Source organism: Marmota marmota, unplaced genomic scaffold (assembly GCF_001458135.2).
Source record: "Marmota marmota marmota unplaced genomic scaffold, marMar, whole genome shotgun sequence".
NCBI lineage: Eukaryota > Metazoa > Chordata > Mammalia > Rodentia > Sciuridae > Marmota > Marmota marmota.
The window spans coordinates 3,758,702-3,785,649 of NW_026000051.1; the positions used below are offsets into that span (position 1 = coordinate 3,758,702).

Below are 26,948 nucleotides of genomic sequence, written 5' to 3' on the forward strand. Positions count from 1 at the left end.
GGAGGCCCAGGAGCAGGCCCGCGACCGGGCGGCTGGGGCACGGCGGGGCTCGGCGCTGCGGCGTGGGGCTGGACGTGGGCGATCTGCGGGCGACAGGGACAGAAGAACCCGAGATCAGCAGTCCGCCCCAGCCTGAGGCCCCGCCCCAGCCCAGTGCCGGCCACGCCCATGCACGCAAGCCCCGCCCCAAGGTGGTGGAGGGAGCCTAAGCCCCGCCCCTAGCATCACCAATGATCCGGCTCCGCCCCGCAGCCAGCGCTCCACGGCAAGCCCCGCCCCGCGTTAAGCCCCGCCCTTTCTAAGCCCCGCCCCTCGCTCCAGGTGGGAGCCGCCTCGGCAACTCGGGCGCGCCACTGCCCGGTCCCGGCCTTCCTCCCGCGGGCCCCGGGCTTGGGGGCTTTGGGGCCGTGGGGGCCGGCCCTGGTACCTGCGTCCGGCCGGTACGCTCTGCACCTGCAGCCAGGAGTCGTCCACGGGCGGGGGCATAGGCGTGCTGACGGTGGTCGTGTTGATGTCGCCGATGATGCTGAGCGCCTCCTTCAACGCGTGATACATGCGCAGCATCTCGTCGCGCCGCTGCGCCTGCTCCGCCGACTCCTCCATCAGTGTGTTTTGGTCCCCGCAGGAGTACAGGTTGGCCAGCAGCTCTGAGAAGATGAACTCCTTGGTCTGCGGGCGAAGAAGGGAGGAGCGTAGGACCTGATGCCTGTGCTGCCTTGCCTTCCCCCCAGGCCCTGCTGGGGCAGTGCGCCCGACTGGGAGCGAGATTCAGTTTTCAGTTGCGACTTTGAGCCTAACCTCGGGGATATCCTGCCCCACTGCACTGCACTTTTCTCAGAAGGGGACCGTGAACTCCAAGGCGGAAGAGTCACCTGTCCAAAGTCACAGATCTGGGAAGAGACTTAGAACCTAGTATGCCACAAGGACACACTTGCCTGTTCAGTTTTTTTGAGCCTTTCCAAGAACTTTCATGCTCCACTAAGGAAGATAACAGTTTAAAATGCTCTGAGCCCTTGAGACGGTGCTCAGCGGTCTTCAGCGCTGTTCGGTAGCAGCTGTAAATGTGTGCCTAGACTGAGTGAAACGCGAGTCTGTGCATGGGGATACGTTGTTAATGTTCCCCTTAAAATCTCCAGGTGTTACTCTGCACAGGTTTTGCGTTATTCATGGCTGAGATTTTGACACCCAGTCTCATTTACTCTTTATTCAAATACACGTGGAGCACCTGTCCCGTGTCAGGCATTGAGTTGCTACACACTGTATATGCATTGAATCTATTATCAACATCTATACTTTACATGTAAGGAGACAGGCTTAGATTGGGTAGTTTATTTTCCCAAAGTCACACAGGGAATTTGTGGCAAAGCCAGGATTCAAACTTAGTTCTACTTCCCTGGGGACCTGGTTTTTCACTAAGCCACAAGTTATGAAGGAGCTGGAAAATGTCTGGGGGTTCTCAAAAGGTGCTGCTCTTGGAAAACATTTATGTATGTTTGGGACAACTTGGCTATGTGCATCTGCTTTTTCAATTGTAAATTTCATGAAATCTAAATTTAGATCATTTCCAATGGCAATTTAATATCTGAATCGGATTTGGAAAATTTAGTAGAAAAGTATGTAAAGTATCTTGCTAATATTCTAGATGAGTACATACTGAAAAGAATATTTTTGATATCATGGACTTAAAATATAAAGTTTTGTTTTCTTTTGGTCGTGTGTGTGTGTGTGTGTGTGTGTGTGTGTGTGTATGTTTTGCTGGGAACTGAATCTGGAACCCAGAGCCTTAAGCATGTCAGGCACAAACTCTACCACTGTACTATATCTCCAGTTTTCTTTTCACTTTTTTTTTTTTTTTTTTTTTTTTTGGTACTAGGGATTGAACCCAAGGGTACTTTACCACCGAGCCACATCCCCAGCCCTTAAAAAAAAAAAAATTAATTTTGAGAGAAAGTCTCACTAAGTTGTTCAGAGCCTTGATAAGTTGCTGAAGCTGGCTTTGAACTTGTGATCCTCCTGCCTTGGCCTCCCAAGCCACTGGGATTACAGGCCGGTGCCATAGTCCCCAACTACTTATTTTTTTTTTTAACATGGCTATTAGAAAATGTAAGATTATAGACTAAATCCACGTTATATTTCTGTTGGACAGCTCTGGTCTGTATATCACTTCCCTTTTGAGACCTGGTCCCTTGGACTGGCCAGTGTCTCCCTCAGATTGCCTTCCTCCCTGGTCCCATGGGAGCACCCATCCTCCCACCCCCTGCAGCGATGCACGTACATTGTTAATCATGAGGTGCATGATGGTCTTGGGCATGAGGTCCCGCACTGTCTTGTTGACAATGGCCATGTATGAGTCTACCAGGTTCCGGATGGTCTCCACCTGCCGTTCCAGCTGTGGGTCCATGGAGTGCATGAAGCTGTCTGAGCCATTCTCCTCCGACTCGCTGGCCTGCCATTGGGAATAGAAGGGCGTCGGCATGGCCACGTCTGGGCAGCCAGGCTGCAGGCACACCAGGACCCAGCCCTCCAGAGCTCTCAGGAACACTGAAGCGCAGAGAGCAGCGCAGGGCTCTGCCCACCCCTGTGCCTCTCATTCAGCCTGTCTCAGTTCTGACTCTAGTGCCTAGACTTTGCCTCAGTTTCCCCATCCAGACATTAGAGAAGGACATCTCAACTTCCCTGTGTGAAGATCTGGACAGACTGATACCAGGCTGGAGTGCCTGGCAGGAGACAAGGGAGGGCACACTCACTTTCTCCTTGTCCTGGGAGGCCCACACCAGAGCCACAGAGGCCACCACATCAGCATTGCCACCGCCGCCACCACCAGGGAGCAAGACGAAGCAGACACACAGAGGAAAAGAGGAGCAATTGAGTGAACCCAGGGCACTGCACCCCAACTCTATGACGACTCTAGACACTGCCAGAGCAAGAGCAGAGAAGAGAGGCAGCCACAAGAAACCGCCATCGAGTGAAGGGGTGCAGGAAATGCCATCTGTGGCAGGACAGGGGACACACAAAACCGCCACTAGAGAAGGATGGGAGGATCAGAGCACTTAACTCTGGCGGGGTGGGGGTGCCTGCTCTGTGAACCACATAAGGGCTCAGAAACCTGGCACAACTTGGCCTCTGTGAAGGGGAAGCCCTGAGGCCTACGGTACAAGCAGCTTGCCCCTCCCCTCCCTGCCCTTCCTCTCACCCCAACACGCTCGGGGTACACGCCAGCCCTCAGGAAGGAGGCCTTCCAGCTGTCCACCTCCTCCTGTGTCTCACAGGCCAGTTCCAGCTGCCGATAATCCTTGTAGACATTCCTGCAAGATGCAGCAGGCGGGGAGGGAAGTGGGGTGGAGCCCCACCCCTGGGGGTTAAGGGCAGGCCTGGACTTTGAGATTGTCACACTTAGGGTCCAGCCTTGGCTTTGCAGTATCCCAGCTGTGTGACTCCAAGCAAGTCCCCTCCTCTTTCTAAGGCTCAGCTTCCTCATCAGCAATGATTGTTCTCTTATGGTTATTGTGAGGCTGAAAAGTACTTGGAAAGGGACCAAGCCCTGAACCGTAGGGACACTAAAGCATGCAGCCCTGGCTTGGGACTCAAACCTCTACTGGCACCTTCCTGAGGACTTTCCCAGGGGAAGTGGTGCTAAACCCTCATCTCTGAGTAGGAGAGGCCTGCAGGCTGGGGCCTGGGGTTGTGGGTGAGAGGCCTGGTGCTGCCACTGGCCCCAGAAGAAACTGGGCAATGCAAGAAGGGACAAGGTCTAAGCAGGACTCTTCTCTGTCCCCAGTGCCTGTCAGAGCATCAGTGCAGATCAGGCATTAAGCAACTGACTGAAAGGGAGGGAGGAAGGAAGAAGGAAGGGCAAAGAGAGGAAGAGGAAGAGATCTAGACATGATGTCCAGAGCACAGGACAAAGTCAACAGATGTGGGTCAAATAAATGGCTCCTTGTGAACCTCGGGCAGGTCCTGCTCTTTCCTGGAAAGTACCCAGTTTCTACTCAACAGGAGTGTTTGGGGGCTTGCAGAACCTGGGGCCTCAGCAGCCCCGCTGGGCCAGACAGGTACCTCTGCTCTGTGTTGAAGAGGGCAAATATATGCTTGCTGGACATGAACCCCTTCTCCACGTCACGCAGCTTCAGGTTATCCACAGACAGCATGTATTTCTTCTCTTTCTCCTGTGGGTGGAGGGAGGAGCCACGGGTGAGGTTGGCATGCCATGCCTCAGTCCCCAAATGTTCCACGCTGGTCAGCACCTAGGGCTGAAAAGTACTTGGAAAGGGACCAAGCCCTGAACCGTAGGGACACTAAAGCATGCAGCCCTGGCTTGGGACTCAGACCTCTACTGGCACCTTCCTGAGGACTTTCCCAGGGGAAGTGGTAGGCTTCTGGGTGCTAGTCCCTCCCACCACACAGGTGCTGCCCAATAAAACCTGTGGGACCCTGACTTGAATGGGCACCACCGGCGCCCCTGACTTCACGCCAATCCAGCAGCCCTGCATACACCCCAGAGCCCAAGGCGCTGGGGAGGCAGGGGAGGCTGAGTGTGGGTCCCACAGCCCACCCTAAGCGAATCCTGGAGGCCAGCCAGGCCAGCCCCAGGCAGGGACAGCTCACACGAGTCTTTCTCGCCCCTGGCCTGGTGGCCTCTGACTTCATTTCCTGACTACAGAGACAGGGAAGGGGGGCCACCAGCCTGGAGCTCCAAAGGGCCAGCTCAGCCCACTCCCCCAGCTGCCCATGTGTTAGCAATCAGACGCACAGCACAAGCCCAGAGATGGAGTGTCTGTGCTTGTGCACGTGTGTGGTTACATTTGTGCAAGCACAGGCAAGCCTAAGCATGCATCCTGTCACTGTTCTGTGGGTGTTCATGTGTCTGTGGTACACAGAGGTATGTGCACGTGTGAGTGTGACCATGCTGTGTATGGGTGTGGATGTGTGCACACTTTGTGGATGTGGGGCAGTTGTGAATGCCTGTGTGTTTGCGTGCATGTGCCCACAGGACCTGTGCGTGGGAACACAGATTTACCTACATACAGTGTGTGCAAGGAGCTAAACATGTTTGGTTGGCCTGTAGTGTGTATCTGTGAACATACATGCATCTCTAGGCTGCTGTATCCCAGGGCGGGGTTCAGGGATCTCAGGAGAAGGTGTCCCAGGCCAGGGCTCCAGGAGTGGGAGGGGTTTCTTCTCCACCCAATTGCCCACCCAACACCATGGGACCTGTGTTGGAGGGATGATCTCCAGGGGACTCAGGATTTGGACAGGAAAATCACTTAAGGTCCAAGTAGGGAAGCTGGGTTTAGGGAGACTTTATTTCCCCGTCCTGGCACGTCATCCTTTCCCCCCTCACCCCCACACCCGACTGGCCCATGCAGCCACATAAAGCCCTCTTTATGCCAGGCGGGTGGCCGCTAGCCCCAGAGGGCGGCTGGGGGAGGAGAGGAGGAAGTTGCACACACGGCCAGGGAACATCTGGAACCGTTCGAGGGAGGCCCGCCACCCGCCCTGAGCTTGGGGGTTGGACACTAGGTAGGAGCGGCCTCCTCCCCCACCCCTCCTTTCCTGCCGGCCAGCCCCCTCCCCAGGCCCCTCCTTCCCAGCCCAGCTCCCGCTCACCCCTGCCACGTCAAAGGAGGCAGAAGGGGACTCCAGAGCAGAGAGGGGACTGCGGCTGGCCGGGCTGGGGCTGGGGGACACGGGGCCTGGGTTGGGGGGCCTTGGGTCTCCAGGCCATGGAGCTGAAGCTACACCGGACGGTCGGACACTGCTGCCTGGAAGACCAGAGGACACCTCCACTCCGTCTACCCAGTGTTTAGACTATCTGTTCAGGACTCCCGCATTGTACAGTAGTCTGCACATTGGTTAGGCTGGGCTGGGTTAGACCTCCGCTGCAAGCTGGACCGATCCGCCTGCCATCCTAGAACCGGAGCCCGCAGCTGGGGCAGGGGACTTGGGGGCACAGGGTGGGCTGGGAGGATGTGCAGAGAGATGGGGTGCCACCCTGCTGTGGGACTGGTGGGGAGTGGGGGGGTCAGCGGAGGAAGGCTGGGAAGACGGGGTCCCGGGGAGCTGGAGAGGTGGGCAGCGCCTGTCTGCCCCGAGGGCCTCCCTCACCCCAGACGCAGGCAGCTGGGGGGAGAAGGAAGCTGGACCCTAGCCTCTGTGTGCCTCCATGTCCCCAGCAGTCCTGGTGCAAAAATCTACTCACACCCCTGCCACACACCTCCACACACACCAGCACAACTCACACACAGACACTGACGCCCATGCCTGAGCCCCAGGCACACTCACACTTCACAAGTGCACACACACGTGCACGCACACACACCCAGACACACAGTCTCACAGCGTAACACCCTTCCCCCACCCTTACACCCCAAACTTCCCACGCGCTCCCTCCCTCTCAAGCCCCCATCCCTACACGCACACCCCAAGCATAGGCACGCAGAGTCACACTGAAGCACACATTCACACCTGGTGCTCACACCCTAAACACACCCATCTGCACCCCCCCACAACATCCACAAGCTACAGCCCCGTGCCCCAGACACAGAACACAGGCCCCCCCCCCACTCCTCAGCCAGTTTTCACACACAGCTAAACTCCACCATACACACAAGGCTTCAGAAGGACCCATACCCACAGGTGTGAGGACAAGGGACCCTCTCAGTCAAGTTCACTCCTCCCCAGTGTAGCCAGGCACAGGGAACAACAACCCCCTGGCCCTGTGTAAGAAGCCCCCATAGAGTAACACGGGACCCATGGAGGGGTGTCTAGGGAGCCTGCCAGGGTGACAGAGCAGGAAGCCACCCCCCAACGGCGCCCCATGCCACCTCACACTCCATCCCTTCCAGGGGCCTCTGGACTCAGGGAGAGGCCAGGGTTAGGGTAATGAGGTCCAGATGGCTTGGCGCCCCCGCCAGTGACGACAGAGGGCCCCGCCCAAGGGGGGAGGTGGGGCCCCTGCCCAGAGCAGACTTGGAGGAGACAGGGACCAAGGAGGGGACATGGAAACCAAAATCACTGGCCCCCCCACCCCAAGACTTACTCCCCATCGACAGCACCCTAACCTCCAATGGTCCCCTCAGGAAGAAGGGGGGTCCCTTCCCCCACTCCTTGGCCAGCTGGAGTTCATTACCACAATCTCCCCCAGCCCTCCCTGTTCTCTCTGGTCACCTCTGGAATCCAGATGTGGACGCCAAACAGACTCATTCTTAAAGGAGACCAGCAACAGGGGAGGGAGGTGGCAGGGGTTTCCGGGTGCCCTAGTGGCAGGGAGGTGTTCTGTGGGTGGCCCTGCAGGGCACCATCGCTCCTTGCCCCTCGGCCTGGAAGCACAATGGCCAGCTCCCTTGGATATCAGGGGCCCGGGGGACTGGGGTGCAGGGGTTAACCGCATGTCTGGCAGCTGGACTCGTGTGTGTCATGGGCCTGTAGGGGCCATGGAGGAGGCGGCACGCCCTGGAGTGAGAAAACAGGAAGGCCACTGGACTGGCGGGTCAGGGCCCACCCTCTCCAGGGCACTCAGCCCGAGCTCCCGGGTCCCAACAGCCCACCTTCTCCTTTCACCTTGGGCGAGAGAATCCTCCCTCAGAGCCTGGGACTGGCTGCCTCCGGACCTTGCATCCTACTCTACCCATGAGTCTTTTATGAGACTTTAAAAAACCCTGTGGTGTGGTGGAGGACACTCCAGGTGCAGGACAGGGTCTGAGCCTGACTCTGCTCACCTCATCATCCTTATACCAGGAAAGATTCTCAGCAGTCAGCACAAACCAGTACTCCTTGGAACCCCCCTTCATGATGCCAATATTATTGATGGTCAGCCAGCCCTTCCGGATGACCTGGACAGGAAGAGGCAAGGAGGTCAGTGGGCAGGGGCCAGGCTTCCCCATGGAGGATGGGGTAGGCAAAGAAAGGCATTTAAAAGCCCACCCCCGCCAAGACTTGGAGGCCCAACTGGTCAGGGAGGGTGAAGGCCAGACCTTTCCTGGTTTGAACCACAAGTGAACAGAGTAGGAGACAGAGGAAGGCAGAGGTCAGCTCCGGATGAGGGGCCTCTACAGCAGAGCTCTCTGAGCAAAGGGCTGGAGGCTTTGGTTGAGAGTGAACTCCCTGTTGATGTAAGTGTGCAAGAAGCTGTGGCTGAGTGGGGAAGACAACCGCAAGGGTCTTTTAAGTTTTAGGTCTAATCTTCCTAAGACTTACTTCTGACCTCAGGGACTCTGCACATGCTGCTGTTGCCTCTGCCTAGAAAGTACTTCCCCTTCCTTTGGGTGTCAACTCAGGATTTACGTTCTCATGCAGGCCCTCCCTGGCCCACCATGTAAACCAGGATCCCCATGATAATCTTTGATCACTCCCTTAGGTCTTCTATAATGATGACAGCAATTTTTTTTTAATATACTGTGTGTGTGTGTGTGTGAGAGAGAGAGAGAGAGAGAGAGAGAGAGAGAGAGAGAGACAGAGAGAGAGAGAGAGAGAGAGAGAGATTATCTGTTGATGCAGCATCCTCTGCTAAACTGTGAACGCTCTTGCTCATAAGTGTAACCCAGAGCCCTGCACGATTCTTGGAAGACTCGGTTTGTTCTGTGGTGTGAACAATGAACGCTACACTTGTACGGTTCTAGCAATCTTTGCCCCATGCTCCCTGGGGTAGGGGAAGCGGATGAATTACCTAGACCCTCTTCTTCGTAGGGAAAGCTCAGAATTACAGTCAAAGGTCCCTTTTCATGACAAAAAGCAGCGGTCCCCAGGACTGTCCTGAACACTGCCACAGACCAGGACCTGTGAATGCCACTCCACTGGCAGGGTCACTGTCCAGAGAGGATGAGAGAGCTGCTTCTCTCTGGCTCTCACCTCCTTGCTGCATCTCTGAGCTTCCAGGAAAGACCCAAGGAGGCCTGGACCTGCTTCTGAAGCCCCAAAGCCCTTCCGTGGCACTCCTCACCTGAGAAGTCAAACCTCACAGCCAATCAGCAGCCAAGCGGAGGGGGGATCACAGGGGCCTTGGCAGGTTAACAGGGACACAGAGACAGGTGTCCACCATCTCTTGCCCACCCTATCAGTCCGGCAAAAAGCCCCGCAGTGTCTTGTCACTATCTTTGGAACTGAGTCCACTCCATATCCCAGGATCTGGCCAGCAGGGCTGCCACCTACTCTCTGCTGACCTGCAGCCTTTGTCCTCTCCTGACCACTCCCAGCCCTGGACTCTTCCCTGCATATCCAAAGCCCCTCTCTGCAGCCCCAGCGCCAGAGAACTCCCACCCTACCTGGAGCCCTCAGGTGGCAGGGGAGGCTCTGCCTCCTGTCCAGGGACTGACACCTGTGAGTTCTGGCTCAACTGCATTTTCCTAGGACATTACATCCACTCAGGCCTGTCTTTTATGGAGGATCTACTATGCACCAGGCTAGGGGCTTGGGGCTGAGGACTTAATAATGAGCAAGACAGACTCAGCCCTCCCCTTGGGCCTGGGAGGGAAAGAGACATTGAGCCAACAGTCACACCAACACCTAGATTCTTACAAGGAAACTACAGTTTGGGGAGACTACTGGGGAAAGTGCTGATGCTCTAGGGCTCATGTGTACAGCTGGGGTCGAGCAAGGGCTCCTGATGAGTGGTTTCTGCAGACATATGAAGGAAGAAGAGCAGGAAGCCAGGTGAGGAGGGACTCGCCTCTGGACTTCCTCCATCTCTTTACCCAACTCTGGTGAAGGCCATCAGCTTCCTACAGGCCTGTCCCCACAAGGATGAGTGGATACACTCATCCAACATCCACCCCAGTATTCACTCACCCATCCATTCATCCACCCGTCCGTCCAACAGATGTCTAAGGAGCAGCTCCTAGTATCAGGCCACCTGCCCACATGGTCTAACTCTGCCTGAAGCAGGTGCTTGGCTCACGCACCCTGATGGATGGGTGGATGGGACCGTGCATGGCTCGGCCTTGCTTGGCCAGTGAGCAGGTGTGGGACACTCATGTGCCAGTGTGTGCAAGTGATTCAAGCCAAAGGGTGCCCTCTTGCCCACTGCAGACCCCCATTTCCAAAGGGCCCCCTCCTCCCCCTCACTACAGAAGCCAAAGAACCCCAGTCCTGGTACTCACCAGAATCTCATCCTGCAAAGAGGTAACCATAGCAACCACGAGAAGCATCGGGGAGAGAGGAGAGAGGGTTACTGAGGCAGAGTGGGATGCTTGTGGCTGGCAGATGACAGGCTCCCTGGCCCCCGTAGGACCCTTCCCCTCAGGGGAGGGGGGTTCTCAGAGCTTGGCGTCCTTCCGGCACCCTCCATCCCTCGAGCCGCTGCGATGCTGGGGCCCACTCACCTGGTTGCCTGAAGCCTTCTTCTTGTTCATCTGGTTGCTCCTCTGCTGAGCACTAAGAGGAAGGGAGGGAGGAGCCTCAGAGCTTCTCAGCCCCACCGCCCACTGTGCAGGGGCCATAGGACCCAGAGGGCTACCCTGGCAGGCTCAGCCCTGTGTCCGCCTACACCTGCCACATCACGCAGTGTGTCACCTCTGCTGCGCAGGGAGTGTACTCACTTGGCAAAGCCTATGAAGTCCTCGTGGTTGGTGTTCATGTAAGCCAGCTCAATATCGATGAGAAGCATGACCTTCGGGGTTATGCAGGTCAGCAGCAAGTGGAAAAGACCACAAAGTTTAAAAATGGATGACCATGTGGGAGAAAAACACTTGCAGCACATACAGAAGGTTAGCATCCATTAAAACCACCAAGTTAATAACAATAAATTCCCTACAATCAGTGAGTGAAAGATAAAAGAAACACAAATTAAATAGCCAACAGTCAAAGAGTCAAAGGCCATGAATGGGCAATTCATGGAGGAAAAGGGGCTCACCTTCAATAATAGAGAAATGTAAGTTCAACAAGGAGGCCCTTTCTCAACCTATTAATAATAATAGGGGGCATTATACTCTTAGTGGAAGAGTTTGTTTGTTTGTTTGTTTGTTTGTTTTTGGTGATGCTGGGGGTTGAACGAGGGCCTCCCACATGCTACCACTGAGCCCCAGCCCCAGCCCAGGTGGTATAAATTAACTTCACCTCTTGGAGGGCGCTTTGGCGATTTTTTAAAAATATATTCACTTTACTTATTTTTATGTGGTGCTGAGGATGGAACCCAGTGCCTCACATGTGCGAGGCAAATGCTCTACCATGAGCTATAACCCCAGCCCTGGCAATATTTAACAACAACACTGAAATGCACATACTCCCTTCCAATACGCTCACCAATTAAACAAAGGTATAGGTACCAGAGCGTTCAGGGTAGTTTATTTTTGTTGTTGTTGTTGTTGCTATATGTTTGTTTTGAGACAAGGTCTCACTATGGACAGCCCAGGCTGTCCTTGAACTCCTGGTCGGATGATCTTCCTGCCTCAGCCTCCCCGTAGCAGGGACTATAGGTACGCACCACCATGCCTGGCTGCAGTATAATTGGTAATAGAGAAAAATTACCAAGAAGCCAGTGGCCATCAGAAGGTGAAGTAGATTATGGCACTCCCTAAACCATAGGCAGTCTGCTGCTGTTCAGAAGAATAAGGAGAACTTCTAGGAGCTGTCTTGGGACAACACTTCCCCAGGCACATTATGAAGTGAGAAGAGACTCGTGAGGAGGCAGGATGCCTGCCCAGCTCCCACCTGGCTGCTTCCTGGGAGCCTGGGGCCTGTCCTCACTGAGCCTAAAATCCTACAAATGAGATGCTTCTGCCTCACAGGGCTGGCGTAGACACAATGAGGTGAGGCCGGCATGCGCCCAAAATATAATAGGTGCTCAAAGATGTGAAGTGCTGTAATTATCTTTAGAGGGAAAAAGGGGGCAGACACACAGCAGGATGGTGGCTCTTGAAGACAAAGGTGAAGTTTGCAAAGTGTGTGTATGAGTGTGAGCACTCAGGACAACGCCTGTGTGGGGACACACCAAACTGCAGGGGTGGGGAAGGGTGAGTGGAGGTGCACTTACTCGCAATTTAATCACTTCTATATGATTTGAATGTTTTATTGGGTATTGATCACTTTTGAAATTAGAAAGAGACTAATAAAGATTTTTAAACATGACATCAACAGCAAAAATACGAGTGAACTGCAGACGTATCATTGTGGAGGAGATGTGAGGACAGGAGTGGGAAGTGGGAGCCAGAGATGAGCACAGGCAGAGGGGTGGCCGAGGCGGGTCAGGGAAGAGTGGTATAACGGGCCCTGCTCCTCTCCACTCCTCCCGGCTCAGAGACAGCATTCAGTGACCATGTCTGTGAATGAATATTTAATGAATGCTAACCTAAAAGGAAGGAGTTAACCACAAGGAGTATAAGGTGAGCCCGAGAAACAGCAAAGAGAGGCCCAAAGAGAGACAACAAGAAAGACGGAGGCCAGAAAGCCGAGAAAGCCAGACTAAGAAAGAGAAGGACACACGATGGGAAGGTAAAACGGCTCAGCCATGTGGAAAACAAGATGGCGGGTGCTCAAGAAACTAAACATAGGGCTGGGGAGGTGGCTCAAGCGGTAGCGTGCTCGCCTGGCATGCGTGCGGCCCGGGTTCGATCCTCAGCACCACATACAAACAAAAATGTTGTGTCCGCCAATAACTAAAAAATAAATATTAAAAATTCTCTCTCTCTCTCTCTCTCTCCCCCCCTTCCCTCTCTCTTAAAAAAAAAAAAAAAAAAAGAAAGAAACCAGCAATTCCACTTCTGGGTATAGACCCAAAAGAAGTGAAGGCAGAGACTTGAAAAGATATTTGTACATCCATTTTCATAGCAGAATTAGTCACAGTAGGAAACAAGGGCTGGGGACATAGCTCAGTTGGTAGAGTGCCTACCTCGCATGCACAAGGCCCTGGGTTCAATCTCAGCACCACACACACACACACACACACAAAGGACAAAGATTCTGGAACGTGCTACAAGACACAAGACGGATGAACTTTGGAGATATACTAAGTGAAATATGCCAACACAACAGGGTAAATACCATATGATTCCACTCATGAGGGGCCTAGTGTAGGCAAACTCCCAGAGAGGAGAAAGGTGGCTGCCAGGGACGGGGAGGGGGTGTGGAGATGGGGAGTCAGCGTTTAATGGGGACAGAGGTTCAGTTTTGGAAGATGACGAAAGTTCTAGGGATGGCTGGTGGTGACACTGCACCTCAGTGTGAATGCAGTGGCTCGTGTTCTGCGTACTCTACCACAGCAGGAGAGAGAGGGGCAGGGAGGCGAGGGGCAGCGCTCACCTGCTCCTTGGTGCGGCCCTCACGCTCCCGGATGTGGGTGGTCACGATGCGCTCCATCTCCTCCCGCAGCCGGGGGTACTGCTGGAGCTGGGAAGGGCGGGAGGCGAGAGAGCCACGTGCACGGGGGCCATGGGAGGGGCCCCGAGGCCCACCAGAGTCTAGGGGCCCAGGGACAAGGGGACAGAGGCGAGGCGGGAAGAGGGCCCGGGATCCCAGGAAGCTGATGGCACCCAGCCACAGCCACCCCTAACCCCGGCGCGTGATTCAAAGGTCTTCCTGGCTTCGGGCCCTCTCTGAGGCCTACTGGGGCAACTTCTGAGGGGAAGGGCAGTTCCGGTGGTGAGCAGCGCCACAGGAACCAGCCTGCTCCCTGGACAGCTGCCATCTTGGAGAATGACCAGAGGGATGGAGACCTTTGAGGACCATTAGCTCCCAAGGTGTGCACTGGCCCTTGGGGGGGGCTGCCCTTTGCCTTCCGAAGGCCTGGAGGGGCAGCTGGGTAATCAGGTGGGGAAGGGCCTCGAGTCCTATCCAGGAGGAATTGGGGGGGTCAGGGCCCACGCACGGTGCCAGTTGGCCTCCTGAGTCAGGCTGGGCACAGGCAATGCTCCTTGTCAGAGCTGAGGAAGGGGCAGGTTTGCAGGGGGAAACCAGCAGTCACACCAAAGGACATGCAGGAGCCACAGGCATGCGAGGGCACGGGGACATGCGGAGGTGGGGGTGCCAGCAGCATGAGCAGTACCCCGCGGGGGCCTGACTGGGCCCTGGGCCCTCTTGGTAAAATCCACCCAGTTCTGCCTCCTTTTGCATGCACCTGCCTGACACCATCGTCCCCAGCCTCCTCTGCCCAGCTCCCGGCTGGCAGGCCAGGCTGACTCTACCCACTCCTTGGAGCAGGAGCTCAGCAGCACCCATTTCCCCAGCTTCTCCAAACTCTTCCCCTCTGCTTGTGAGTCCCATCATCTCAGCCACACTGAGCTCAGCCACCTGGACAAGGCCAAGGTGATTGACTGCACTGCAAGTGGCTGTTGGATGTCACCTCTTCCAGAAAGTCTGCCCCAACCAGACCACTGAGAGCTGAGTTAGGGGCCTCCCTGTGGCACCCAATCTCCCTCGTCCCAATGGGCAGTCCTTGTCCCAAAGGCAGGGGTGGAGGGGCCAGGCATGCCTCCAGAGCTCAAAGAGGCATGTAGAAGGGATGGGGGAATGAATGAAGGATGATGTCTTTGCCCTTCTTGTTGGGCTGAGTGGGCACAGAGTCCCTGACCCTCTGGCTTGTGAACAGCTCTTCCTCAGGGAGGGAGGCTCAATGAACTTCAGATGGTGTGGCCCACACAGGGGGACCTCCAGTCCTGCTGTCTGCCCTCCCTACGTCAGACCCAGCTGGGCCAAACTAAGACAGCTCCCTGTCCCTCTTCCCATGCTTGGGTCCAACCCCTCGACGGACCCCCCTGTGTAGGAACAGAGCTGGAGTTTGGTATGCCTGGGTCACAGGTGATTCTGAGGGCAAGACGGAGGCCAAGGAGCTGGGAGGGGGCCAATCAGGGGGATGCGGAGAGAAGCAGTACCCTGGAGGCCAGCCCAGGAGAGGCCGCCGTGAGATGCCTAGGTCCCACGGTTCTGTGGCTGTGCCAAGGGTGTGGCTGGGATGGCCCAGCGCAAGGGACCTGGGGAGGGGCGGCCAGTGAGCAGGGGCTAGACATACTGCCGGCGGGACCCAGTGGACCCTGCTGCCCCTCGAGGCTCAGGGAGGGGCCCCCACTCCTCAAAGTCTCCTAGTCTGGGTAGATTGTGGACTGAGTCATCACTACTGGGCCTCTGAAGTGGCCCCCAAGGCTCCCCCTCCCAGAGCAGGGTGGGAGGGGGGCAGGAAAAGGAGGGAGGAGGGAGTATTTTGCCAAAGAGCATGACCCGTCCTCCCACCGACTGCCTGGATGTTGCATTTCTCAAGTTTTCCACGTGTCACATGTGGCAGGGCAGCCTCAGCCCCTTGGAGGGTTCTGTTCCTTGAGCATCTTTTTCCATCCTGGCTGCTCTGAGCATTTCCAGACTTCCAGCCAGTTTTTGAAATGGAACTTTTCTCTCTCAGCTCTTGGCTGAGCAGGGCAGGCAGCCTGGAGCCCACTGGCTTAGCGGTCAGGGCTGCAGCTCCTAGAGCACAAGGCCCTGGGTTCAAAGCCAGTCCCTGCCTGCCAGGTCTGCTCAGAAAAGCCACGGGACCACCCTGAGTCTCAGTTTCTCTGTGGGGTTGCTGAGAAGATGGAGTAGCACCCGCTGCCTCCTGCATCAAAGTCTGAATTTCACCCAGAGACGAGAAGTCTGATTCTAGCAGGGCTGGCAGTAATTAGAATTAAACATTTATCAAACCTTCAGCAGGAGTGATTTGCTCAGCTCAAAAACTTAGGAAGAAAAAAAGAAAAGACAAAGAGGGTGAGTTTTGCCAAAGAAAAAATAATTACTGTCCATTAAACAAATCAAAAGGCAAAAGAATTATCTTCCTCCATTTAGACCAGTTTTCCATTCTAAAGTTTTTGTTGGCCAATTTTTCCACTCGCAAAAATCAGACATATAAAAGAATTGAACACAACTAAACTTTGTGAAATAGAAATAGAAAGATTACTATGTTCCTTTGCCTGCTCACAAAATAATGTTTAGCAATTTGGTGAATGCAACTTGGGGATTTTATCACTCAATGTACATTAATTTTCCCAAAATACTATATACATTCTTCTCTGAAACAATCATGTTTTCCCTCACAGGACATTCTGGAGGGACATGTGACTACAAACAAATATGTCTTGCCCTTTTAATAATAGCTGTAGCATTCCACAGTCTGTGTGATAGTGTACATAGCATTGATCCTCTTGATGGGCATCTGGGTCGTTTCCAAAATTTTACCATTTACAATAATTACTGCTTTCCTTTTGGAATGCAAGTCAGCAAAGTTTTTAAATTTTTATCTCTAGAAATCAGCCTTCTAGGAATCTAGATGAAGGATAGCCCTCAACAATGAATATAATACATCTTCATGTACAAAGATGTTCACTGACAGGTTATTTATGTATAATATCAAAAAACTGGAGACTACCTAAATGTTCCATAACAGGAAAACCACAAGAAACTAATTCAATAGAAGCTCGTGTTTCTATTCTCAATCTTTCTATGGACTATGTACTAGTAGCCCTGAAAAATGTATGTTATTAAGAGAAAAAGCAGAATGCTCCTATATTCCCAGTGTGTCTCCAAATAAAATAAACCAAGATGTAGAAAAAAGTTTCAGAGAGATAGTAAAGTTTTGGGAAGGTAATATCGCAGAAGTTATCAAAATGATAACTGCTCACCAACTATTAACCAGGTCAAAAGAAGAAAAAGAAAACAGGAAGGAGTTAAAGCACCCTAACTGTCCATCAGTAGGATACTGAGGACACAGGTCATCCATGAGGCAGCAGTGGCATGCCCCTGGCAGCTGAGGGGCATGGGACCAGTCTCTGGGCAATGGCATGCAACATTCCACAACCCGGTGCCCGAGTACAGAGGAGCCAGGGGGATAATTCCTGAAAACTCAAAGTTAAGGCAGCCGTGTACCCACCCTGCAGCACGGGAGATTTCTCAGGCCCAAGAGAGCCTGGGCTTTAGCCCCGAGACTGGTTCAGGCTACTTGTGGGGTGCGGGCAGCACTGGAGTCCTGGGCAAGCTCCCGCAGGCAGCGAACTCTCTTGTAAACCCCTGGAAGATGCGCTTTGGGTGACCTGGCTAAAAATCTTCAAAATGCTCAAGAGTAGACAGATAGGAAAAAGGCATCTAAAGGATCACAGACAGCTCAGAAGAGGCCGGCCCTGCCAAACACGCACGGATCACCGCAGTGAGTAATCCCATCTGCTTTTAGGCAAATTGGTTTTGAGGGACTGGGATGGCTCCCCACCCCAGGAGGCTCTGATCCCAGATCCCTTCCTAAATCGGAATCTCCTTCTGCTCTTCCTTTCTGAAACTGTTGGGTCATTTGTAAAATGGGGATGACACTACCCACTTATTAGGGTGGTCGAGAGGATTAAGTCACACACTAAGGGCAAGCCCTTAGCCCTGTGCGCTCACACAGTAGCTGCTCAGTAAACAGCCTCCATCTCTTATCATCCTTCTCATCCTAGTGGGTAGAAAGGGGTCACTGAGGACACTTGAGCTGCAGCAAAGTCCTCTGGCAGGGACAGGAGCCTGGGGGGACCATAAGCCCAGGGAGACCCAGGGTTATCAGTTGGCAAGAAACATCAGCCAGGGACCTCCTGGCCTGCACGGGTGTCTGGGTCTCTGCGGGGAGCCAAGAGGCTGCCAGTCTGTTTGGCAGACGGTTCTGCCCATGGGAGGCCGTAGCCACAAAGAAGGGACGGCCAGGCCCAGCCCCTCCCAGGCGGCCGCCATACCTTTTCACTACACTTTCTGATGGTGGTCGTGAGCTCACTGACTACCATATCCACACACTTGATACTGGGCTCTTTGAGCTTCTGCACCTGCTTTTTCACTGTGGCTTCAAAAGCGAGGTCAGGAGTGAAGAGGCCCGTCCTGCACCCGGGGAGGAGGGATCAGGGAGAGGAGGGGGTGAGAGCCAAGCAGCCGGGCTCCAGGGGTGGGGCAGGATGGCACAGGCATGGGGGAAGAGAGAGAGACACCGACACAGAGAAAGAGAGAACAGAAGACAACGTGAGCGTGGGACCCAGCCCTCCCTCCCCACCCGGGATCAGACCTCCCGGGCGCTGCCAAGATCCCCCAGGGCTCTGTGGGGATGGCCAGAGGTCTCAGGGGCCAAGCCCCTAGCCCATACAAGATCCCTACTAGTCAGACCCTCACCCCCAGACTGACTGCCCTCCCACTGTCCTCAGCTGCTCTAAGTTACCTGCTCCTTCTTTTCCAGTTCCATTTCTGTCTACAGCCTTGGGTCCTTCTAAGGAGCCGACCCAGGCTAAGACAGGTTAGGACCCCACCCACCCATCCTGCTCAGTGCTAGGATTCCCAGTGCCACCTGCACTGGCTTCATCCTGATTTCTCCATCTCTACCAGGGCTGCTGCCCAGGCTGGGCACTGCACAAATCTAAGGGCCTCCACTTGCATAAATTGTGATGCAGATGAGGCCTCCCAGAGGGCAGTGTAGCAGCCTGACCTCTGCTGTCCAGTTCCCTGCTCTACTCCTGCCACTCTCCCCAAGGGGAACCCCCTGCCTCTCCTCCAAAGGGGCCTGGGGAAATCAGTTCCAAAAGACAGAAAGAGAGAGAAGAAGAAAGACAGGAAGTGAGGTGGCAATAGCGGGCCAGGGCGGCAGTGGGGGAGGCAGGGAGGGAGGCTCGGGTGGGATCAGTGAGCTCTGGACTTGGAGCCCAAAGCCCTGGCCTAGCAACACTGCTGCCACCTCTTAGCTGACATGACCTTGGGCGAGTCACTGGGTCCCCTGAGCCTCAGTGTTCCTGCTGTGAAATGGGGGCCACCGTCCCTGCCCTGCCCTTCTCCTGTGGTTCTGCGAGGCTGGATGACATGGCAGGGGGAGATGGCTCGTCCCTGGAAGGCTGGATGTGAATGGAGGGGAGGGGAGGGCCTGAGTGGGGGGCCTGAGCGAGGGTGGGGTACGGGTGGGAAGATGAGGGACAGCAGGGGATCATGATACCCGCTGGTCCTGGGCCCCTGCACCCCTCTGGCTCCCAGTGCCCGAGAAGGCCTGGGCCTCATCTACATCCTCAGTTTTCCCCAAGACCCCTCCCTAGAGCATCCCAAGGTGACTCCACCTCTGTGGGCGGGAAGGGGGCTCAGGTACCCTCAAGCCCTATCCTCTCTGAGCTGGGGGGACCTCGTGGTGGGCTCTCAGGGTAAATGGCCAGCCACCGTACCAGTCTCCCCAGCTTCCAATCCCTCGGTCCCCAGGGCTGGAGCTCGGGGTTCCCTCTGCTGGCCTGTGGCTGCCTGCCTCCCCCACCCCGCTGAGGCCTGTACATGCTACCGAGGAGGCAGTGGGGACTGGGGAGGGAGTGCCCGGCAGCAGTGCAGGGTAGGGACAGAGGCAGGCTGGCCCGGGTTACCTTCTTGGTGCACTGTCTAACGGTGCTGATTAGCTCCGAGATAACCATGTCCACACACTTGAGACACGGTTCTCGGATCTTCTTCACCTGCTTTTTCACAATGGTCTCAAAGGCCATGTCTGGGGTAAACAGCCCCGTTCTGAACGCCCGGAGCGGGAGAAGGGCACAGTGTCACAGGCCAGCACCTGCCAGAAGTGACAGGCCAGGGCCCCTCCCAAACCTCTGAGCTGGGCGGGGGCGGGGGTCCCATTACTCTCTCTGGGCTTCAGTGTCCCCACCTGTCAGATGGGTGAAGGGATTCTAATGAGGGGCTTTCCCTACATGGTCTTTGGGGGCAAGACAAGGGCTGCTTGTGTGCATTCATATGTCCTGCTGCCTCTCAAGTGGTCCTACAAAAAGCCCTGTGGCCAGAAATGGCTTGGCAATGGCCAAACTGGGTTCTCCCGAAGAGCCGCCCAGGAGTGAGCACCTTGGCCAAGGTGCTCATCAGCAGGTAAACTCCAAGTCCAACCTGGGATTTTCTCTTCTAGTTCCATTTCTGTCTACAGTCTTGGGTCATTCTAAGAAAACCGAAATAAGTCTGCAGGAACCCAGGGACATTTCAGCGTGGCACTAGGAAGTGCTTCACATTGTTCTGCTGCCTGGAGAGGCTGAGTGAGCACAGTGCAGACCTGGGTCTCTGCAGGGGTCTGAGCTGTCAAGGAGAGAGTCTGCCTCCCAAGCCTTCCTGCTCCACAGGCTGGATGGCCTCGGGAGGTGGGCGAACGGTCAACACTGGGCTGATGGGGATGGGGGAGGGTGTGGTGGGTTGATGCTGTGCCCCAGGCCCTGCCCAGTGGTGTGGGCACCTTTGCTCAGTAACCTGGCTAGGACTGGGCGGAGATGCCTCACCCTGGGGAAGGGCAGGGCCCAGCCCTAGAGGGTACTTCGCAGGCCATCTGTACTGTGGGCTCTGTGCCCTGCTCCCAGGCCCTGCTCCAGGGATAGTAGAGGAGGCCATCGGGTTGCAAGGAGTGCAGTGGTCCAGCCCCCCCCCCCATCTGCCTCCCCTGGCTGGAGCCTGTTGAGCTGGGAGCTAGGAAGTTGGGATTGAGGGGACTAGGAGCAGGACTCTCAGGTCCTTCCTGAGGGGGGCCACTTCCCTGCTCTCTGCGTCAGAGCTAACCCCCCCTGCCCTCTGGGGTTCAGCCCCCCTCCCTGGTCCCAGTACGTGCCTAATGCCATGGATATTCTTGATGGCATAGCTGATCTCCCTTCGAAGTTCTTTCTCATCAAACTCCATCTATGAGGACAACAGAGAGAAAGATGGTCAGGGCCTGTCCCTGCTGCGTGGGAGGCCCAGACAGGGCCCTCCCCACTCACAGGGCCGAGCACCAGGGCCTTTGGAGAGTTAAGCAAAGGACCACATCAGAATGTCCTGGGTGGGAGTGGAGACCTCCTGAGTCCTCCATCCCTGGGGCTTCCTGTCCTACCTTGACTAGCTCAAAGGGGAAGCGTTCATGGAAGATCCGGTTAATGCGGGCTCCCCCAGACAGCTCATAGGTGTCGATCTGGTCTCCAGAGCCCTCAATACGCTTCTCAAAGTCCACTGCAAACTGCTGGACCATCCTGTGGAGAGAGGTATGGCCCCGTGGAGAGAGCCCTGGGGAGTCCCGTGCTGAAGAGGGGGCTGAGAGGCTGGGGCGGGGACAGCTCAGCAGTGGGACGTCAGGGCCGGGAGAGGCTCACTGGAGCAGGGCCTTGGTCTTCCGTGCAGGGTCATCAGGGCGGAAGTTCTTATACTCCTCCACCTCCTTCTCGATGGACAGCAGCTGGCTCTGCAGCTTGTTCCGCAGCCCAGGCAGTGTGTCCCGGATGTGGTTCGTCAGTTGCTGGGTGTGAAGGTGAGGAAAAGGTTAAGGCCACAGAACCAACCCAGCTTCCCAGGGAGCCAGGCAGAGAGCGGGCTACCAGGGGGCCCCGCGTATGTGGTGAGGTGGACACTGGAGGGATGGGCATGGGGCCACCGAGGGCTGCCCTGTCTCCAGAACAAAATCTTCTTGCAGGCAGGCTTCCATTTGGCATGAGTACACAGAGGTGTATTATTTGAATTAATGAGCACGTAACTCAATTTTCAAACAAAACCAGAAACCCGGATTTGTATTTGACATTACTTGATTTTTGACCAGTTTAACGTTCTCAGATATCATAAAGGACAAACCAAATGCCTCTAACGCAGGGGAGGCTGAGGGCTGCCCCCTCATTCCCTCTAGGGTTCAGCCCTTCAGGTAATTCTCAAGTTGAGGCGCCCACTCTCACTAGGTCCCCCCACACTGTATCTCCCTGTATCTTCCCTGTATTCTATGAAACAGGCTCTGGCGACATTTCCCCATTTCATAGATATAGGAATACAGGTGCAGAGAGCTGGAGAGTGTCTCAGTGCAGGCTGGAACCCAGGTCTGTGGCACTCCCCACTGCCTCTCTCCTGTCAAAACCCACAGCCCTGAGTTCTAGAGGCCCATTCCAGATGGAGAAGCACCCAGGGAAACCCCGGGGGGTGCTGACCCCAGTCTAGGATCCATCTCTCCTCATCTCGAAAGGAACCAGGTCTTCAGCTGAGTACACACCAATCATGGCCCCCAAACCCAGCCCTTGTTGCTGCCCCCCTCCACACGAGGTCTTGGCCTTTTCTGTGTCCCAGGAGTCTGGGGTTCCCCAGGCAGGTCCCACACAGGGTCAGCTGCAAAGCTCTGTGGCCATGGGAGGTGGGCAGCCTCCTTTGCTTTTCTGGGTGTTTGTCCGTCTGCATGATGGGTGCGAACCTCTCAGTCTCCCTCAAGATACATTTAAATTACTCTTTGGTCATGCTGGTATCTCCAGGCCCTATCCTAGCCTGTGCCCCTACCTGGTTGAGGACCTTCTGCAGGTAGGGTGTCCCCATGCGGTCAGCCAGGTGGCGATAGGATGGGTGGGAGAGGAAGAACTTGCGCTCAGCGGCCAAGGCAGCCGTGATGTCCTTCTTGCCATCTATGTCCTTCTGGCTCCTGTTCACCACCCCAATGTAGCCTGTGGGCCAGTCAAGGTCAGGAAAGCGGCCTTCTCAGGAGTGTCCAGAGGGGCAGGCAGTGGGTAGGGGAGTGGTCGCCTACCTCTGCGCAGGGGGAGCAGCTTGTTCTCCAGCACATCCCTGGCATCTGTGCCCTCATCCATCAGGTCCAGCTTGGTGATGACCCCAATGGTGCGCTGACCTGGGGGTGGGCAGCAGGAGGGCAGTCCTCATGTAGACCCGCCCTCAGGAGGAAATCCCCAAGCCCACCCACCCTGCTCCCCTCTCCCTGCCTATCTCCTCACCCACTCCTGGGACCCCTCTTATATTTTACACAGTGACGTTTAAAAGCATGAATCTGCTCCCACCGCTATTCCACCTAGACCCTGCAGGGGCTCCCCCTAAACTAAGAAGCAACCACCCCTGGGCCTGGCACACGGACTGCCAAGTGGGAACCTACCCTGGGGGTCCACCTCCTTGGCCACCTTGAGGGCATCAGAGTTGGCCAGGTCGGAGTTGGCAGGGGACACCGCCAAGATGAGGCAGTTCTCCTTGGTGACGAACTGCATAAGCATGTCTCGGATCTGGAACTCGATGTCCGGAGGCTGGTCTCCCACCGGCACCTTGGTCATTCCGGGCAGGTCCACCAGCGTCAGGTTCAGTACTGGACAGGGCGACAAGAGGGATGGCTCAAGGCAAGGGGCATGACCGTGGGCGCGCAGAGTTACAGAACAGGGTCGGACCCACGGGATCCGCGTGGGAGCGGGGTCTAAGGAGGACCAGGGTAGGGGCTAAGGATGGGCGGAGCCACGGCGGGGTGGAGCTCGGGCTAGCAGGGCGTGGAGGGGGGGCGGCTGCGGGGGCGGAGTCTGCACCAGAAACGGGCGGGGCCCAGAAAGTGGCCTGGGGGCGTGGCTAGGCAAAGAAGCCAGGAGGGCGGGGCCAGGTCTCACCGTGCGGCGAGTAGACCCGCAGGTTTATCGGCACCGGAGAGATGCCCTTGTTGGTACCGGTGACCCGGTCGGTCTCGGCCTCGATTTCCAGGCGCACCTCCTCGAAGTCAGTGAACTTCTTCCCCTTGCAGTGCAGGAACTCCGCGTATTCTGCTCCAGAAGCGGGTAGAGGAAGGGGGCGAGCATCACAGTCCGGAACCCACCAGCGCCCCATCTCCCACCAGAAACAGACTGCAAACACTTTTATCTCCCTTGTTCAGGTAAGGAATGGAACCCGAGGAGGGAACGAAGCCCTTGCTTGGTAACTTTCAAGTTCAGTAGAAAGGCAGCCCCTCACCTTGGGGCTGATGGAGAGCATGTACCTGTGTTAGCATTGACCAGCTGCAGGACCAGGGGACGTCGCGTGACAATGCCAGATCCTCGCGGCAAGAAGTCCCTGCAAGGAGTCAGGGATCAGAGGAAGGTCAAGATCAGGAGTACCAGTTCTGCAGCTGGGAGATCCAAAATCCCCTTAAAGTGCTGACCCCACCGCACCTTAGAACAAGGGCTTCAGACCCTGAAGGGGTGATGCCACCCAGAAAAGTGGAAAACACCCTCTTCCAAGTCCCCACATAATTTATTCACCTAAGCTGCCAGGAGACTACACCAGCAATTCCCCAGATGCCTCTTAGATATGCCCTGTGTTGGTTCAGGACCAACAGGAAGTTCCTGCCCCAACCCAGCCTCAGCCATTCAGCCTGGGGGAAACTCAGATATGGCTGGCCTACACCCTCAGTGTCCAGTGGCCACAGAGTGGATCCCGAGAAACGGCCCTGCACTTCATCCCCTTCCTTTCACTGTGGGGAAGGGCAACATCTCACTTCCCTTTTCTCAGGTCCCATCTGGCTGGAGTTGAGGACAGGCAGATGCAGGGGGGAGGAGGCAAGGAAAAGAACTTGGGCTTCAAAAGTGCCCACTGTGTGCCAGCTGCTTTGTGGGCCGTATCTCTGGACTCCGTACAGTAGTCTCAGGAGGTAGTTGCTGTTGCTATCCCCATTTTATGGATGAGGAAACAGATTACGCAACCAGTACCTAGCAGAGCAGACCTGGACTCCATCTGTTCTCCCGTGCAGTGAAAGCTCTCTGTTCTCAGCCCCCCATGGATCCAGTCCCTATGGATCTGGACTGAGGGGTCACAAGTCATTGGTCTCCAGACCCAACAGTCCAGTCTGTATTTCAGACATGGCTCATGCTGATGTCAACCCCAGCTGTCCTTTTGGCTGAGTCTTGAGGGTGCAAGTACTCTGTCCTGTCAGCTCTTCTTGTTCCCCCACCCCACCCGCCTCGCCCTACTCCACCCCAGGCAGACACGAGGGCAGAGGCCTCTCCAGGAATCAGGCTGTCATGGGATCCCCAGGACCCAGGAAAGGGGGAAGCAGGCCAGAGCCTGAGGGACTGTGGCCAGCTGCCTCCCCATGGAGCAGCACATGGAGACCGCGAGGGGAACACACAGGACTGACTGAGCCAGAGGCAGAAGCCAGGTCTCCCGCCACCTGCCCAGGGCCTGACTCAGATTCAAGGCCTGGAGCAACAGAGAGGCCCAGGGCTCCCAGGTTCAAGGCCCCCTGTTGGAGCCCTCGCCTGAGTCACCTCTGGGGAGAGCAGAGCTGGTGAGGAGGAGCCAGTGGGAAGGAGATGGGAGGAAGCTTCTGCATTTTCAGGTGCCAAGCAAATTTCATTGTTGCCAGACTATGAGCTGCAGGAGGGCAGGGCCAGCACTTTCTCTCTGTCACAGATCCCAGGGCTCAGAATCCCAGTATTCCAGAGGTGCTCAATAAATTCTGAGTGAATCCCAACTCCTCAAACATGCTCTGATATGGAAATTATAATTTTACAGATGAAGCAATTGAAGCTCAGAGAGGGGAAGTGACTCACTCAAGGTCACACAGCAGAGCTAGGATTATTCTTCTCCTTGCATCTATTTATTTATTTATTGGTGGTGGTGCTGCTGGGGATTGAACCCAAGGCCTAATGCATGCTAGGCAAGCAGTCCCAGCTGAGCTATAACCCCAGCCCCCAGAGCTGGGATTATCGTAGAAGTTGCTTTTGTTGGTTTTGTTTTCTTGTGGTGATGAGATTCAAACCCAGGTCCTTGCACGTGCCAGGCAAGTGCTCCACCACTAAGCTGCCTCCCCAGCTCCAGAGCTGAGATTCAAACCAAGTGCAGGCTGGCCCCCAGAGCCTGGAAACCTCCCCATCCAACTGTGTCACCCCCTAAACCCGAGGAGCCAGACTCAACTTTTTATGTAATTCAATTCAATCTGATCTGTGCCAGGCCCTGTGCTAGGCCCTGTGCTGGGCCCTGGGGACGGGAGATGATGAGTCAGACAGCTCCCCACCCCAGGCGCTCGCAATGTGGCGGAGGAGACAGGCAAGTAAACAGAACATGCAAGTCTGTGTGGCCTGCACTGCAGAGTGGCTGGCACACAGGGCGGGGCCTCCTGGGGGGACCTCCTCCTTTATCTCTCCTAGGTGTTACTCAGTGACTCCTTGGGAGACAACCCCTCAGTTTTGGGGGACCCCCAGGACCGTGGAGATAGGACAGCTGTTCTCATAGAGGCTTCAGTGGGCGTGGGGGCCTGGGGTCCACCTTCTTCCCCATCAGCTCCTTGCCCAGCAATACCATGGCAACTGCTGTTGCCATGGAAACTGCAGGAGGGGCTGGAAAGGCTGGGACTCCCCACGGAGAGTCCCCCAGGCAGAGACATGGACCTTGCCTAGAGTTCTTCCCCCAGAGGCATCCCCCTTGAGCAGACGGGCCCACCCCTGAGCGTGGAGGTCTCTGAGGTGCCAAATAGGGAGGGGGTATGCAGAGCCCAGGGCCCACCTAGGCAGGGTGATGGGTGGTCCACGGCCTGGACCGGCCTGCCCCACATCACTGCCTCCCTGGGGCTTCTTCAAAGGACAAGCAGCTTATGGACAGCAGAGATGAGCGGGCAGGGCCATGTCTGGGGGAAGAGTCTCTCCTCGGCAGGGTGGGCATGGGGGTGCCAGGGAGGGGGGTGTCCCATTGCTCTCCGGGCCCAGGTGCACAGAGTGCGGCACACCAGGATTCTTGAGGCAGCTTGTGCAAACGCACAACCTTCAGACATGCAGGGAGGCGGAATCCGGATTCAAACCCCATCCCCACATGGCTGTCTTGCTCCCTGTCAAGTTTAAGGCTCACTGTCTGAGTGGTTCAAAGCCCGTGCAGGCAGATGCCTTGGACTGGAACCCCACACCTGCCCTTCCCCGGCCTGGTGGCCTTGGTCACGTCCTTTCACTCTCCAGGCCTCAACGTCCTCGGGCGTCACAGTGACCCTGCCTCTTGCACTTCCCTGCCCGCAGCAGTGGAGGATCCACGGAGCTGGTTCACACCAGAGCTGAGCCCAGGCCTGCCCCGCAACTGCAGCGGGCTGCTGAGGGTCCCCTGATCTCACTGCCCCCTGGGATGATCAATCCCCAAATCCCACAGAACCCTGCACCTCACTTCTTCTGGCCACCAAATTGAATCTCGGGATCCTGATCATGAAACGTTAGAGGGAAGGATGGGAATTTGAAGAGCGGAGGCTTGTGGACAGTGTCCCATTCCTCCATAACTGTCCAGAAGGTGGGACCAAAGTCCAGAGAGGGCAGGGAACTGGGAGGGCACACGGCGATGGAGAG

At 55.8% G+C, this 26,948-nt stretch overlaps 1 protein-coding gene across 1 annotated transcript in view; it reads right to left on the bottom strand.

Annotated features, from left to right (window-relative positions):
* Dnm1 (dynamin 1) overlaps nt 1–26,948 on the bottom strand; it is a 41,275-nt gene that overhangs the window by 4,356 nt on the left and 9,971 nt on the right. Inside the window, 21 exon segments of the mRNA XM_048812970.1 lie at nt 2–34; nt 37–83; nt 428–669; nt 2,276–2,446; nt 2,748–2,759; nt 3,194–3,305; nt 4,057–4,166; nt 7,719–7,832; nt 10,095–10,106; nt 10,317–10,368; nt 10,533–10,603; nt 13,231–13,317; nt 19,287–19,425; nt 20,501–20,568; nt 20,759–20,894; nt 21,015–21,157; nt 22,171–22,331; nt 22,415–22,513; nt 22,772–22,975; nt 23,265–23,414; nt 23,627–23,700. Coding sequence (XP_048668927.1) covers nt 2–34; nt 37–83; nt 428–669; nt 2,276–2,446; nt 2,748–2,759; nt 3,194–3,305; nt 4,057–4,166; nt 7,719–7,832; nt 10,095–10,106; nt 10,317–10,368; nt 10,533–10,603; nt 13,231–13,317; nt 19,287–19,425; nt 20,501–20,568; nt 20,759–20,894; nt 21,015–21,157; nt 22,171–22,331; nt 22,415–22,513; nt 22,772–22,975; nt 23,265–23,414; nt 23,627–23,700 — 2,237 coding nt within the window.